This window comes from Saccopteryx leptura, chromosome 2, assembly GCF_036850995.1.
Source record: "Saccopteryx leptura isolate mSacLep1 chromosome 2, mSacLep1_pri_phased_curated, whole genome shotgun sequence".
Taxonomy (NCBI): domain Eukaryota; kingdom Metazoa; phylum Chordata; class Mammalia; order Chiroptera; family Emballonuridae; genus Saccopteryx; species Saccopteryx leptura.
In genome coordinates this window covers 106,660,816-106,677,325 of record NC_089504.1, presented here as the reverse complement: position 1 = coordinate 106,677,325, position 16,510 = coordinate 106,660,816, and the positions used below count along the sequence as shown (strand labels likewise).

General features: G+C 39.3%; 1 protein-coding gene across 1 annotated transcript in view; it reads left to right on the top strand.

Moving 5' to 3' along the window:
- OTOGL (otogelin like) overlaps window positions 1-16,510 on the top strand; it is a 149,202-nt gene that overhangs the window by 99,323 nt on the left and 33,369 nt on the right. Inside the window, exons 34-42 of the mRNA XM_066368488.1 lie at window positions 198-476; window positions 2,391-2,508; window positions 7,789-7,868; window positions 8,136-8,177; window positions 11,858-11,913; window positions 14,578-14,755; window positions 15,026-15,168; window positions 15,399-15,422; window positions 15,523-15,615. Of these exons, the coding sequence (XP_066224585.1) occupies window positions 198-476; window positions 2,391-2,508; window positions 7,789-7,868; window positions 8,136-8,177; window positions 11,858-11,913; window positions 14,578-14,755; window positions 15,026-15,168; window positions 15,399-15,422; window positions 15,523-15,615 (1,013 nt within the window). The remainder of the gene's footprint in view (window positions 1-197; window positions 477-2,390; window positions 2,509-7,788; window positions 7,869-8,135; window positions 8,178-11,857; window positions 11,914-14,577; window positions 14,756-15,025; window positions 15,169-15,398; window positions 15,423-15,522; window positions 15,616-16,510) is intronic.

The following is a 16,510-nucleotide window of genomic DNA, read 5'->3' as shown; positions in this document are numbered from 1 at the left end:
ATTAAAATACCATTTTTTTCTTTTAGAGATTTTATAAGTCATTTCAGAAATATTTGAGATGGGCATTGATTATGTATGGCAATCTTGCAGTTTTATTTTTGTCAACTCGACAGACATATTTTATAATGCCAGTGTTAGCCGTTTGCTTTCTGCAGAGGACCAGGGAGCCATCAAACACTCTGCTCTCTGTTTTCCAGCCTTGGCGCTTGTTTCCTTGGAATCTGCTGAACGGCCCAACTACTTTCTCTATGTCCACGACGACAACACTCTGAGCTTGAGACAGTGGCGGGTGAACTCGGCCTTTCAACGGAGAGCCACGTTTTTCCACCACCAGGACATCTGGATTCCTGGTTACAGTGCATTTGAGCTATGCAGCAAGAAAGGCTTTTTCATCACACTCACAAACCTTATTGTCAAAGCATCAAAATATGACGATTCTGAAGAATTTAAACATTCAAGTAGCTTCAGCATAGAAGGTATGTTTCCTGAAGTTTTCTTCAAAAGGAGAATAAATAGATAATTTACATTATGGTAGACTATTCATAAAGTTTTAATTTTTAAATCATTTTGAATGGATTATAAGTAGATAGAAATACTAATACCTACTTAATAGGGTTAGAGTATAGTATAAGTTAATTAATAAATTGCTTAGGGTAACCTTGAATTATGTTATTTTTAACTGTTGACTCAATTATTGCTTTCAGTACTGTCCAGACTTTGGAAATAGAGCTTACCCATGTCTCATGGGTGTCTAGTGTTTATATCTAGTTTTTGTTTCCTAGAAGACAATTTCTCGATAACCTGATTCTTAATGATAAAGACAACTTGTTTATCTCTGTCCTTTGAACAGTAGGGTGTCTGGTTCCACTGACTTCTGGAAGACTTCCCGGGTTCAGCGGGAACCTGATCTTATTTCTAAAGATCCTGATAGTTCTATAGCTACTGAATCTTCCAGGTTTCAGAAAAGAATTCTCACTGCCTCATTCAGTGCTTAAAACTCATGCTTTGTTTTCAAAACCCAGGAACTTAATATCTATTTTAGGTCTCCCAAACAAGTTGTTTCAGTCTAACTGACCCTTCTCAATCAGACTAAGAAAACTAATAGTTTGCCTTTTCTGTTGTGAATAAATTTCTGTATGCCATGACTGTCTTTGGGTTTTAGATAATTCAAACTGAGCTTCAGATTTTTAAAAAGTGTTTCTGTACTCATGAGAAAAAGAGCTACTGGCGTGTCTATACATCATTCAACAGAGTGGATGTGATATTTTTCCTTGAATTTACTTAAAAGTTAAACTTTACAGGCCTATATTTTCTCCCAACCTAGAAATTTGCTCCATTAGAACTAGACCCAGCAGTTCCACCTGAGCTGTGGATACCTATAGCTGATGGCATCATCAAAATCTCAGAAACTGAGTGTTGTGGGCTTCTAAAACCTAAGAAACTCTAGGTCTGCTCTACCCTCGGAAGTGGCTCTCCCAGAACCCACGATCCCAGTAATCCAGGTCTAACAGTCACTCTAATCTTTTCATGCACTCCAATCGTTACATACATAGATGTCTTCCAAAAAGTTTTATTTTCTTTCCAATACCTTGGAATTCAATTTTGTATTCAGAGTCCAGGAGACATAACCTGTTTCCTCAACTTTATCTCTCATGGAGCTCTCCAGAGATAATTTTGGACTGCTGCTGAAGGATTGGTCTATGATGTGGAGAAGGGAGAATATGAGCAGAATTTACAGGAGATAAATCTTCTATCAAGGGAGGTTTTATAACTGTAAGCATTATTATTAAAATCCATTTTTTTTTTTAGTCAGATAACACTCGCCATGCATAAAGTAATCTGTTAGTTTCTGTGACAGCAAATATGAAGTGTCCTCCCTCAGTTTGATGTCAGGCAACATGTCTTTGGTCTTGATGTTTTCCCAATGTTTGAACTTGGCAAGTCACTGGGCTCCTGTGCATCTCAACTTCTTTATGTATAAAATGGAAATAATACCTACTCAACAAGGTTGTCATAAGGATAATATAAAAATTACTTTGCAAGAAATAAAATTTCAAACAAGTGCTTAGTATTCTTATGGTATGTAGATCAAAGAGAAGCCATCAAACATAAAGAAAGGAAGAAGACTTAAAAAAAAATTGCCTTGGCCTTTTCCAACCTTGCTTTTTAAACTATTTGGAAGACAGATTAACATTTAGATATTCAACCTGAGCATAAAATGCTTTAATCACCAAGCAATTACAGTGCTCTTTCCCCTAGCCCTGTCTTTTCCACAGCATTATTGATCAAAGAGGGGTCAGTCCCTAGAAGAATGACTATCATAACTCATTATTTTTCAAGCTGTCAATAAAAAAATAGATACACAATCTAAACTTTACTTTTTTCATTAGAAATCCAAGCAGCGGTGCCTTACAGAAGAATGTGTGAATGGCGATATGAACCGTGTGCCACTCCCTGTTTTAAAACATGTACCGACCCTGAAGCATTAGCATGTCAATTTCTTCCACCGTAAGTCATGTTTAAACATCGAATGAGCACATTCCAGCACTAGCAGACTCTTCTTTCAATGAATATTTTTTTAGATTTGAAAAAGAAATGCATTCTCAAGAATAATTTGTATGTGCTATATACTCATTCACAAGTTTGTTTTCTTTAATTCATGAAAGAATTATTAAGGGCTGGCTATGTGCTAGGTATTCTTCTAGCTGCTAGGGACATGGTAGTGAACAAAATAGATTGTCTGCCCTTCTGTTGCTTAAATTTTGCTGGAGTGAGATAAAGAGTAAACAAACAAAAATGTAAATATATAATGTAATATATTGTCAGGTGGCAATATGTGCCATAGAAAGAAAATGAAGGTTGGTAAGGGAGACAGCATGAGGCGTGCGTGTGTATCTGCCACACAGGGTCAGGGAAGCACATGTTCACAGGTGGCGTCTGCTCAGAGATCTGAAGGCAGCGGAGGGACTGGCCATGTGGATATCTAGGGGGAAGAGCTGTTCAGTTTGAGAACAGTGTGAAAGTCCTGTGGTAAGAATGTGTTTGAGGTTTGTAAGGAGCCCCACTAATTGGAGCAGAGTGAATAAGACCGGAGAATCACAGTGGTAGACAAATAATACAGGGCCTTATATCCTGTTGGGAGGACTTTGTCTTTTTTTTCTGAGTAATGCCCTGGTGTGTTTTGGGCAGAGGAGTGACACGACCTGATTGAGTATTAGAAAGTTGACTTTGGCTGTTGTAGTGAGAGTGAACTACTGGGGGAAGAGAAAGATGACAGCAGAACTGGCCAGTAATACAAATAAGACACGAAGGGGAAGTGAGTAAGCTGGTCGTCCTGGAGGTTATGAGAAGTGAACCGATTCTGGGTATATTTTGAATTTAGGGTCATAGAGTATGTTGATACATTTACTATTATTTATGAGAGAAAGAGGAGTTAAAGACTCAAGTTTTGGTCTCACCAATTTTTAAGGGGAACCATATGAAATTGCCATCTTTATAATCAAACCCAAATATCAGCAAATTCAAATGGTTCAATTTAATGGAAGGGCTGGATTACCATCTATGGAGGTAAGGAAATGTGAGGAAGAATAGCTTGGAGGGAAAATCAGGAATGTGGTTCTGAGGAATTTAAATTTGAGACTAAAAATTGTTCATTGGATTTGGCAATCTGGAGACTAGGAAGAGGCAAAATGGGGAAAAGTTGCAAATAATTTTTGGCCTGTTTGCTTTTAAGGAGTTTTTCTGTAAAGGAGTACAGAGAAATGGGACGACAGCAGGAAGGACTATTTTCAATAGAATCATTTTGCATTAGGCGTTAATGAGCTTCTATTCTATGCCAAACATCGACAGAAAACTTTCTGGTACATCAATGAGAGTGACATAGCCCCTCTTTCAAGGAGCCCAGTGTCTTTGGGAAAGAGACAGAAACAAAAGCAAATCATGAAAGAGGGCTAGAAGAATGACAGCAACTAGCACATTGAAGTATTGACAACATGACATGCACTGTGCTAAATGATATAAATGGTAATTTCACCACGCCTCTTTTCAGGGGAGAAAATCAACTGAGACACAAAGAAGTTAAACATTTTGTCCCAGGTCACACAGTGTAGGCTGCTGAATCAGCGTTTAAGCCACTATAACCTATTGTGTATAAAGTGCTATGGGAGCAAAAAAGAAAATATTTTTGCTTATTCTTTCTTTCTTTCTTTCTTTCTTTCTTTCTTTCTTTCTTTCTTTCTTTCTTTCTTTCTTTCTTTCTTTCTTTTCTTTCTCTTTCTGTGAGATGAGGGGAGATAGTGAGGCAGACTCCCGCATGCACCCTTATTTTCTTAAAAAAAGAAAAGTAACCAAATTTTTCTGAAAAAGAGATGTCTTCATTTTCTGGGACCCTTCATATTCACAAACCTACGTATTTCCTTGTAGCCATTAGGACTTTGGAAACAACAGGGGCCCCCTAGTGAGGGGTGTGCTAGAGGAAGAAAGGAAGGAACAAAGGAAGAAAAGAAGGGAGGGAGGGGAAAAGAACGAGAGGGAGGAGAAAAGGGAGGAAGAGAGGGAGGGAGGGAGGAAACAGGGCATGGCCCATTCTGGCACTGGGGAGGGAATGAAACTATATTTTCAAATGGCATTTGGCTAGTGTGTTACTTCTTGTGCCATATAAACTAGCCTGTTTGAACTCAGATCCTCAGTGCTTCCATTGTTTGGTCTGTGGCTCTCCTGAAGTTTCCCTTTTGGTATGGTCCAGATGCAGAGAAGAGGCTCAGAATGAAACTTCACCCCTGCAGAGCTATTTCTCACCTCTGCCTTTTCTCTATCTCTACACCTCTCCCTTCCCTACACTGAGGAGCCGAATTATTACTTCTCCTTGTACTTTCGTTGCTGGGTGGAAGTGGGGTCCTTCCACAGCCTCAAGGAAACCATTCTGAGGAGCGGTGTATGGGAAGATAAGGTAGAGCAGTAAGATTTATTGTAGAAACAAAACCAAAGGAATGCCCCCCTGGTTCCCAGGGTCTCACCTCTGCTTGTCCGGCTATGGAAAAGGTCCAGCCTTGTCTTCGATCCCAGGAGAATGGCCAAAGTCCAGAGATCCTGTGCCAGTGGTTCAGCCCATGTCAAACCTTAGTTCGCTTCAGCCTTTGTCCCTGTCCAGCTGGTGTAGTCTCTGCTCCTGCCTGTGCTTTGGCTAGTGCTGCATTGCTGTACTCAGGCTTGTGCTTGGAGCCCACGTGACGTCCCTGTGCTGCCAGACCCAGGAAGCTGCTGTGGCCTCATGGAGAGAGAATGTGCTAACATCAAGCATGTGCTACTGAGCCAGGGAAAGCAGCTTTGTTAAGCTTGGGTTATATTACTGTATCTCCGGCTTGGGAAGGACCAGGTACTTTTTCAAACAAACCGATCAATTTTCCAATCCTTCATGGGTTAGGTTTGAGTCCTCCCCTGAACTAACTCATTTCCTAGATTTTCCAGGATCTGTGTCCTTTACGCAATCCAATCTTTTCCCCAGGTTAGGCTCCCCCCGCTTTATGGCGCCATCTTACTTTCTACTGCACATGCCTCAAAGTAGAAGCACCCCCCCTGTGCCATCTTGGCTTCTACTGGGCATGTGCTCAGCAGAGGAATTCCCCCTTTATTGTTCTGTCTTTCTCTTGGGAATCTGGGATAATGACTGGTTGTATGCCAGAGAGTTGGAAAGCTGGTCCTTCCTTCCTGAGTGGGGAGGGAGGAAGTTAATCCCCTTGGTGGGGCAGTGCTGCTATTCCTTGGGGTGACTGAAGCTGTAACTTCCAGACTTAATCAGGCTTCTTGTCCAATTCAGCTTCCCAGTTGACTAGGCTTCTTAATGTCTGATTCCCTTCACTCCCTTCCTTTATTGATATCTAGCTACACTAACACTTTCAGTCCTGAGGGGAGACTCAGGTGCTGAGCTGGGGCTTCATCAAGGCCCTGCACCCCTCCTGCACGTCTCCAATGGAATATCCCTTGTTCTGGATTGCAGCTTCTGGCATTATAGCAAGTGTTAAGAAATAAAAATATATAGTGTAAATAATAACTTTGATGAGAAAAGATGCCAGCTAGCATGCCATAGAGTCCGCATGTAAATACAGTTATTCCAATTATGTGATATACCCATTAAAAGAACCATTATGCATCAGAGATATTCTACTTACCAATTACAACTTGAGTAGGTTACCCGTTGCATGTCAAAAATGAACAGAGACCTGCTATGAAGCCATTTTAAAGGAATAAGTTAGTGGCTTTTGGAAAATATTTTAAGAGGCTGGCTGTGGTTTTGATTTGCATAAAACAATTACAAAATGATTGCATTGCATAAAAAACGTTTATTTAATTTAATGAAAACCAATTGGCTCCTAGTCTTTTAGCAATCTGGTAACTTTTTTTTTTTTTTTTTTTGTATAACAAGTTTGGAATTGAAGAGGAATACCATATACTGGCTAAAATTGTATTTTTCAAATACATTTCATGAAATAAACTATTAGTCATATAAGCTAAACTGTTTATGTTTTAAAAACTCATTTGCAAAGGAGCTATCCGAGAGGTGGCTCTATGTGTCTCGTGTCAAAAGAGAAACGAGCTCTTCTTCGTTTTTTTAAGTGTCGTCCAGGTTTCCTTCCACTAACAAGCGCCCTCTGGTGGCAACCCCTACACCTCGTCTCAAGTTAGTTCATTTCCATTCTGAATTGGAAAGAGGCCTTGAGTATTTTCAGTTCAAATTCTTTGCTTTATAGGTGAGGCAACTGGAAATACTTTAAAATTAGAATTAAAAATATATTACAACCTGCTAGTGTATTTGAGAAGCAGATAAGCAAGGCTTTCTATAGCAATATTTGCATTAACTCTCTCTAATATGGATGAATTTAATAATTGGCTGTACACAAAGGATTTACATTTATTTCCTTTAGATCAGAATGAATTGGATTCTGAACTTAAACAGGATGAGAAAAAAAAAATGCGTAATTTCAGTCATTATCTTGGCTTCATTACCTGAGAAGAAAGCATTCCGGATGGTCCCTCCTGTCTTTGGCCCATGATGCTCAAGCCCGTGGGTTCCTGAAATTTGGGACTCTTATTTGCATCTATGTCATGCACAGAGACTGGGGGTCTTAGGAAGACCACTCAATCTGAGGTTTGAAATATGGTCTCCTTAGACTCATATAACTATCTCCTCCCAGGCCACCCCTGTACAAATTTGGTCACAGGCCCTAATGTTGTTGAGAACTGCAGCCTCTGCCCCTCCCCCTCCTCGATTTTAAAGAACTACAACCATGTCCCATCTCCATCCCTTCCACTCAAAGATTCCTAATATCCTTTCAATGAATTTAGGGCTTAATAATAGGCGAGTCAAGACACTGAAATTCTTATTTTTTCTACCAACATCTTTAAAGCAAGGATATTCAAAGGATATGCCTGTCAGCTTGGGTGAAGAAGAAGTCTGAGAATAGAAAGTACAATGAAGATAGTTTAAAATCACAATAAATAATTTCTTTTGCATTTCTACTAAGATGGCCTTAATGTGTGCCAAACATAAGTCTATGTTTTGAGTGTTCTATGTTCAAATTCTGCTTTAATCACAATGCTATCCCTTTATGATCCACTAGCTAGTGATTTTGTAATATGGAGTATGATAGTGCTGACAAGTATAGCTCTCCTTAGTGCTTGACAAGGAGAATGGAAAAAATTTTGGCAGAAAATAACTTGATTGTGTATGTTAAATGCAGTATTTTTTTAAATATTTAAACATTTTTCATTTTGATTTCTTTCCATGTAAAGGGTTGAAGGATGCTTGCCCTACTGCCCCAAAAATATGATCCTTGATGAGATCACCCTCAAATGTGTTTATCCAGGAGACTGTAAGTGTGAACCTTACTTAATTTATTCTGGAAAATAAAACACCTGAATTTTTTTTTTTTCTGTATGATGGCAAGTGGTTGTAAACAGAAGTCTTAGATGCATGATATACTTTCATAAGTCTTCTTCAATAACCCTTATCTCCAGCATTCCTTCTCTGTTCTCTTTACCCAAACATTTTTCCTTCAAGCGAAAGCTTGCCATATGAACTCTGTGGACCTCCCTTTAAGCAAAACCGATTAAGGAAGAGTATCTTTCTTTCTTTGTAGGCATACCTCTGTTTCCCATAGAAGATGAATTAGTGTCACCAGGTAAGCCATCTCTATCCACATATACAGGAATCATTACAATTTTAGACACTAAAATAGCATTATATAATTTAAGTCTTGGCACACTTGTAGCAACTGCTGGTGTTAGTGTTATGTCACCAGCTGGAAAACCTAGTTGTCATGTTTGTTTTGTTAAGTTGCAGTACAGCGTGTCACAATTTCTAAATGGCTTCTACATTCGGTCTACCTCTTCTTCTCTGTTAGGTGTAGATAACAAAGATCTCTCTCTCTCTCTCTCTCTCTCTTTTGGTCTAGAAGTAAGGTTTTATTAAACCCAACTTAAATTTTCAGAGATTAAGTAGACTTTAAAGAGCTGTTAGGGCAAATGATATCATCCTTCAGTGGCTTCCATTCCTGTTCCTGTGCTCTGCCCCAGCTTTGGGAGGGGCACTTTGATCTCATGCCCTGGTTTCACTCCCTTGCTATTGCCTCAGAAAAGGATTTAACCAATCCACTCACAGTGAGGCTTGACAAATCTAATGTATTATTTCAACCAAGATTATTATAATTTAGAAATGCTCAGGTATTTATTATTTTATTAATTTATTTTATTTTATTTTTAAAATTTTTATTTTAGTGAGAGGAGGAAAGGCAGACAGGTTCCCGCATGTGCCCCTACCAGGATCCACCCGGCAAACCCACCAGAGGGCGATGCTCAGCCCATCTGGGGCTCTTGCTCCATTGCAATTGGAGACATTTTTTTTAAGCCTTGGCTGCAGGAGGAGAGGAAAAGAGAGAGAGAGAGAGAGAGAGAGACAGAGACAGAGACAGAGACAGAGAAGTGAGAGAGGGAGGAGTGGCAAAGCAGATGGGTGCCTCTTCTGTGTGCTCTGACTGGAAATTGAACCTGGGACTTTCGCATGCTGGGCCGATGCTCTACCACTGAACCAAACGGCCAGAGCCCTATTCTTTAATTTATTTGACAAGCTTTAGTTGAGCATCAGCTCTGCCAGGCTGTGTCCTGGCACTGGGGAAGGAAGGGAGGAAGATGATTAAAGTCACAGCCTTGACCCTCCAACAGCTACTGTTCCAAAGGCTATTGTGATATTACATATGGTCTCAGAAGGGTAATGGAAGGTGGAACTTGGATAGACTACTAGAAGGAGGAAGAGTGTTCCAGCAAGAAGGGGAAGCATGTGCAAAGGCCTGGAACTGAGAGGGACTATGTCACACAAAGGCCCTTGCTATCCTAACAACAGGTCTTTCAAAGTGAGAGGTACCAGACATTGATCGAAATCAGTAAGAACAGCAATTCCAGAGGCACTGATGCAGGCAGAAGCTCAATAGTGTTCCAGTTTGGAGACAAAAGCAGTGGGTTTTTATGAAAAAGGAAAGGGGTTCTGAACAAGTATATCAATAGAAGGAAGGCATTTCTATTGGTGCAGATAATGTAACATAGTGATGTTAATTCTAAACAATGCTTTTAATTTTAAGGCCAGTAGTCATAGTATCAGTTTTCTTGTTATGCTATCTTTGCAAACAGTTTTCATGACACAGTGTTGCCCTAGGCCTGATCCAAAGGTTATTTACCCAGTTGTAACAATCCAAAGATGTGAGACATAAAAGGAGGAAGACAGTTCCTCTGGTGTGGCAGCTTTAGCTCCATTTTAAAGTGGCTCCATTTGTATTATAGCTTACAGACTTCAAGCAGGTCAGAGTATCTTGTGTGTATAGTTTGAGGGGAATTGGGATGAAAGAGAGTATCAGAGCAAGATCACAAAGGGCCCATGGTAAGAGCCCTTCAAGGATTTTTTTTCCCTGAGACAACGGCAAATCATTGAAGGATTTTAATGAGCCCAGTGCCAACTTCAAAATAATAATCTCCCTGCTACCATCACTACTATTCTAATTAGCTACCATTTATTGAGTACTTATTATGTGCCAGGCATTGCACTAAGTGCTTTGTATACATTTAATTCTTATAAGAACTCTATGAGAGAGGTGTTCTTATATATATAAACGTGATTAAAACCCAGGGCTCTGGAATCAAAATTCCAGAATTTGAATTCATCCTCAGACACTTACCAGTTCATCTCTGTGCACCTTAGTTTCCCTCTCTGTAAAATTGAAACCCAATAAATGACCTGCAGGTCTGGCTGCCTGTCACCATGGAAACCAATTACATGACACAGGTGCTGGTGAGAAGGAAAATGGTTTATTCATGCACTGAGAAGATGGGGGGGGGGGGTCTCCTGTACTCCAAAACCCATCTTTCTCTGGGCAGGCAGGGGATTTGATAAGGTGGGGCAAGGAGGAAGGAATGAACAGAATAGAACAAAGGAATCTGCAGGAGGGGCTGAGAGTTCTTTGCTGAAGAGACTCAGCCCAGTTTGTTCAGGTAACTGATGGAAGGCCACACATTTTCCAGAGCTGGCATATCTGAAAGTTAAAGTCCCCATTCCTTTGGTTGTTGCAGGAACAGAAGCTAGTAAGTAACTTGGGATTTTTGTTTCATTTAACAAGTGTCCCGATTCTCACAGTCAAGCTGCTTTCTTTGGCCTTGAGCCAAAACTGAGAACTGCAAGCCCAAGTGCAGTGGGGTGGAGTGGGAGTGAGGGGAAGGGCCGGGCTTGTGCTGCTTCTCCTTGCTGGGATGTTCACCCTTGATGTGCCAGCGGAAGGCGAACAAGCCTTTTAACTGTAATGAGAGCTGGGCCAATGGTGAAGATACAGGATTGATTATATTCATTTGATTTGTTACAGAATGTATACTGTATTCCCCCATGTATAAGATGCAATCTTTTGGCCCTGGCCGGCTGGCTCAGTGGTAGAGTGTCGGCCTGGCGTGCGGAAGTCCCAGGTTCGATTCCTGGACAGGGCACACAGGAGAAGCGCCCATCTGCTTCTCCACCCCCCCCCCCTCCTTCCTCTCTGTCTCTCTCTTCCCCTCCCGCAGCCGAGGCTCCATTGGAGCAAAGATGGCCCGGGCGCTGCTGGGGATGGCTCCTTGGCCTCTGCCCCAGGCGCTAGAGTGGCTCTGTCTCTCCCCATTTCCAGCTTCAGAAAAATACAAAAGATGCAATCTTTTCAAGAAAAATTTGGGGTCTAAAAACTGGATGTCCTTAAATCGTATTTATATATATTTTTACTTGCATTTCTCGCTTTTTCATGCTTGTTTTTGTGCTCATTGTTGAAGACAGTGATTCGTCATCAGACACTGATGAGGACGAGCATAATTAATGGATGGGAGTTTGGACAGTGAGGATGAGTTGTATGAATTTTATGATGAATAAAACTTGAGTTCAATAACTTTATGTAATACATTTTTAAAATATTTCGGGCCCCAAAATTAAAGTGCATCTTATACATGCGAGTGTCTTATACATGGGGAAATAGAGTAAGCACGATTACCAAACTAGTAAGACTAATAAACTGGATTTAACATTTTTTTCAGGACTCCTTTTATATACTTTCTTTATTAGTACATTCTTATTTAGCTCTAGTATATGGCTAGTCAGACCAATATCAGTAAAGCAGTTATACAGCATATTTATTCCAAGTTACAAAATGACAAGGGTATCGTTATCTACTTCACAGGGTTCTTGTGCGGAGTACATAAAATAATCTATATAAAATTTCTTAGTGCAGTTTCAACCATATGTGAACTCCATACATGATGGATACCATTTCACTAATGGAGAGAATATATTCATTTTCAACAGGTCCAGAAACGGTCAGTCCAGACTTGGTAACACCCACTCCGGGTTTGGGTTGTGAGGTATGACTGGGTAATCTCTTCAGCTATTTTGTCTTTTCCTTGATCTGTTCAAGTGTCTGTATCTCTATTTAAACGTCATTAAACTTTTCAGTGTGATTGCTAGTTTTTCTTTGCTAAAGGATAATAAGAAATATGTATTACATTTTAAGAATTATTTTTAAAACTGATTCAGATATTATTTTATCAATTAGGTTCTGGCTACCCTAAAAAAAAATTTGGAATGGAGCCTTAAGTGTGATTCTTTTCTTAATTTTTTTGTTTTTTTAAATCAAGTGAGAGGCAGGGAGGCAGAGAGACAGGTTCCCACATGCACCCGACCTGGATCCACCTGGCAAGCCCCCTAACCTGCAATACTCTGCCCATCTGGGGTCATTGCTTTGTTGCTAGGCAGCCGAGCTATTTTAGCACCTGAGGCGAAGGCCATGGAGGCATCTTCAGTGCCTGCCTGGGGTCAAGTTGCTCATTTGAGCCATGGCTGCAGGAGGGAAAGAGAGAGAGAGAGAGAGAGAGAGAGAGAGAGAAAGGGGAGGGGAAAGGGTGGAGAAAGATGGTTGCTTCTCCTATGCATCCTGACTGGGAATTGAACCCAGGAATTCCACAAGCTGGGCGGACACTCTACCACTGAGCCAGCCAGCCAGAGCCTTAAGTGTGACTTTTTAATAAAAAGTTATTTAGTGTGGGCTTTTTTATAAGTCAGGCATTCAAAGTATTTATTAAGTAGCTACTATGTGTCAGGCACTGTGCAAGATAACAAAAATACAGTCTTCATCAAAGAAAGATAAGGTGATTGAACATCAGAGCCTGTAATTGTCTGGGCTAACATTTGAGCACTTACACTCTTACTCCTCCAAGTATATCACTTGTTCTGATAAACTTAACTATTTATTCAACCAATATTTATGTAGCATTATTTCTTGCCAGGCAGTATTAGGTGCCATGGATAAAACAATATAAAAGCAGAGAAAAATTCTTGTGTTTATAGAGTTGACGTTCTGTTGTAGGTTCTGAGACAACTAATAAGCAAACAAAATAAGTTACTGTGTCTTATACAATTTTAGATAGTACTGCTAAGGAGCCTAATAAAACTATTTTCAGTGAAATAGTAAAAAACCCTAAATAATAAGGTGATTTTGGAATATAAAAAATGAAGAAGGCCCTGGCTGGTTGGCTCAGTGGTAGAGCGTCGGCCCAGCCTGTGGAAGTTTCGGGTTCGAGCCCTGGTCAAGGCACACAGGAGAAGCGCCCATCTGCTTCTCCACCCCTCCCCCTCTCCTTTATCTCTTTCTTCCCCTACCACAGCCAAGGCTCCATTGGGGCAAAGTTGGCTCCGGCACTGAGGAGGGCTCCATGGCTTCCGCCTCAGGTGCTGGAATGGCTCCCATTACAGTGGAGCAACGCCCCAGATGGGCCAAGCATCGCCACTGGTAGTCATGCTGGTGGGGGGGGGGGGGATCCCGGTTGGGTGCATCATGCGGGAGTCTGGCTGTCTGCCTCCCCCCTGCTTCTCACTTCAGAAAAATATGAAAAAAAAGAAAAAAAGGAAATGAAGAAGTTGAGAGAGTGAGTTATGCAGAGAACCAGAACAGTAGGGTTCTAGGCAGGGGAACCTGCCAGTGCAAAGGCCCTGAGAAGGCTCTGAGGTGAGAACTTACCTGAAATATTAAAAGAATAATAAAGAGGTCATTAAGTCAATAAATCAAATAGTAGCAAGAAATCAAATAGTAGCAAGTACATTAGATAATGTAAGGCCTTAATGATGATTATCAAAGCCGTGGCTTTTTCTCTAATGATGGGATATGGCATGGGATATTTTTGAGCCAAGAAGTTACTGGACAATTTGTTTTAGGATTATTTTAGCAGCTATGCTGAGAGTAAGGTGAAGGGAGACAACAGAATAAGTATGAGGTTATTGCAGGAATTTCAGCAAAAGATAACGGTGGCCTGGACTCAGTGGATGGTGATGAGAAATGGCCTAGATTCTGGGTCTATTTTGAAAATATAGGGCACAAAATTTGCTGAGTGATTGGATGTGGAGTGTGAGTGAAAGAGAAGCATCAAGAATTCTAAGATTTTTGCCTTCAGTGACTGAAGGATAAAGTGGACATTAATCCAGATGAAAAAACTGTAGGAAGTGAAAGTCTGGGAGGGTATATATCACAAGAGTTCAGCTTCGCCACATAAAGACTAAGGTTCCTTTTAGTATCTAAACTCTGTGGATACGCAGATCTGGTTAACAGAGAGTTTACCTCAGAGGGTTGTTGTTGTGGTAATGAAATGGGTGAACTGTTTATCTTTCAAAAGCTGTCATTTTTAGGAAATGTACACTATAGGCAATGTGGAAAGGAAATTTTTAAAATATATGCCATGAAATATTACTCAGCAACAAAAAGAATGAAATCTTGCCATTTGTGAGAACATGGGTGGACCTGGAGGGTGTCATGCTGAATGAAATAAGCCAGAGGAAGACAAGTACCGTATGACTTTACATCTGTGCAATCTAAAAACAAAACAAGTGAATGAACTAAACCGGTCAAAACGGAACCAAACCCGTAGATACAGAAAGCAAGCTGAGGGGGATAAACGAAAAAAAAACCACATTGAAAACATTAGTTGAAAATAGGAGAAAAAAAACCTCACCAATTTTCTTTTCTTTTCTATTAACAGCCTCAACAATTTGATCCTGTTTATAATTGTAGCCAATATATATGTATTAATACAGAATGGAAGTTGTACAACTGGTCTCTTAATTGCCCGAAGGACTTGGAAGTTCCCGACTGTGGTTTCCGAGGAAGGCCTGTTCAAGTGAACGCCGATATTTGCTGCCCTGAGTGGGAGTGTCCTTGTATGTTTGCATTTCTTGCATGGCAATCATTTTTTGATCAGAAGGAGACTGTTATTATTTTGAACCCATCAGTCACCTCATTAAGCCAAAGTTCCTGTTGAACATTGTTCATTTTTGATTTATGATTTTGGTTCCCAGTATATAACTTTTAGATTTGCTTTTTGTCAAACATAATAAGACTAATGTAAAAGATTTTTAAGGAGATATTATTACTGCAAATACAAATAATTAGTTAATAAGCTATATTTACTTTCCACCTATTTTTTTTAGGTCGGTGTTCCATGTTGTCAGAACTGAGCATTATTACATTTGATGGAAACAATGCAGCATTATATAGTATGGCTTCTTATATCTTAGTAAGAATTCCTGAAGAAATTATAGTTGCTCATATTGAAAAATGTTCCGTAAATCTGGTAAGTCATAATTCTTTCTTTTGTCCTTTCTTCATAAATCTATAGCTGAAGTGTGTTGCAACATTAGTTATTCTCAAGAAGAGGCTCAATAACTCACTGAGATTTTTCTTCTGGCAATTAAAAAAATGTTTTATTTGAATATATTTAAAGACATGTAATAGTAATACAAATAATGTTTGTGAAAGTCAAGTGTATTTTTTTTCAAAAGTATTTTTATGCTTCTTTTTCAGAATGAAAACTCACTTAAAAAGCCAGTGAGTATTTACAAACTGTTTAGTAAACTCCTTCTGTTTATTGAAAAAAGTATGTTTACCTTTACAAAGTTTTGTTTGTTTATTTATTTTTCAAATTAAGGCTTCCTCTGAAAGAATCTCTGGACTTTGTTTTAAGAAGTTAAATTTGACAACATCTATACACAAAATACTTGTCTATCGAGCAGCAAGAAAGGTAAGAATACAAAGCTTAAAAATGTCTTTACATTGGATGAAATTAAGAAATTATATAAATACCATTATTTCCAAAAAGAGAGAGAATTGAACTTAGTGGCACTTTATTACTATTATGTCTAATCATTGTTTTCATGGGAAGTCTAGAAGGGTTTTTTAATATTACACATATTTCTCCTTCCATAATGGGCTAACTGCTGCAAATATTACTCCCCTTGTACGGTTAACTCTAACAACCATTTTAGCTATGCTAAAGCCTTCTTGGATGAAGTGGGTGGCCAATCTTCTTGGTGTCAGAGTTCATGTTCATGCCGCAAATGAAATAAAATGGAAATGATATAAGAAGAGGGACCGGGAATGGTTGGAAAGAGCAGTAGCCAGAACACCAGAACGAAGACCACCAGGATAATAAAGGAAGGAAGAGTTTTGAAATGTTGATGCCATTAATTTTTCAGTGAATAAGTGATAGCTAAAATAAGAAAATATAAAGGAATAGTTAACCTTATTGAAATATACTGAAGAAGAACTAGGTATCATAAAAAAACTTGAAACAGATCTAGTCTTACAGTAAAAAAAATTAAAAAGGGTTTATAATATAAAAAATGTATATATTCCTTGGGATAGGATGAGTTATAAGCTGATTCTAAATGGTTCTTTCAAAAATATAAGAAAATAATGTGTCAAGATTTTGCTCAAAGTGGCTGAGATGTTATAAGCTTTCTGGAAATAATTCCATTAGCACAGGACCATAAATTCTAGATTAGAAATAGTATTTAAATAATATTAAAATATTATAAGGTATTAGTTTAATTTTAAGTAAAACTTTGAAAATATATGATTGAGGTACTTTTTGAATGGTAGCATTTGTATATGCCTTTGATTTTGATGGGGTTAGG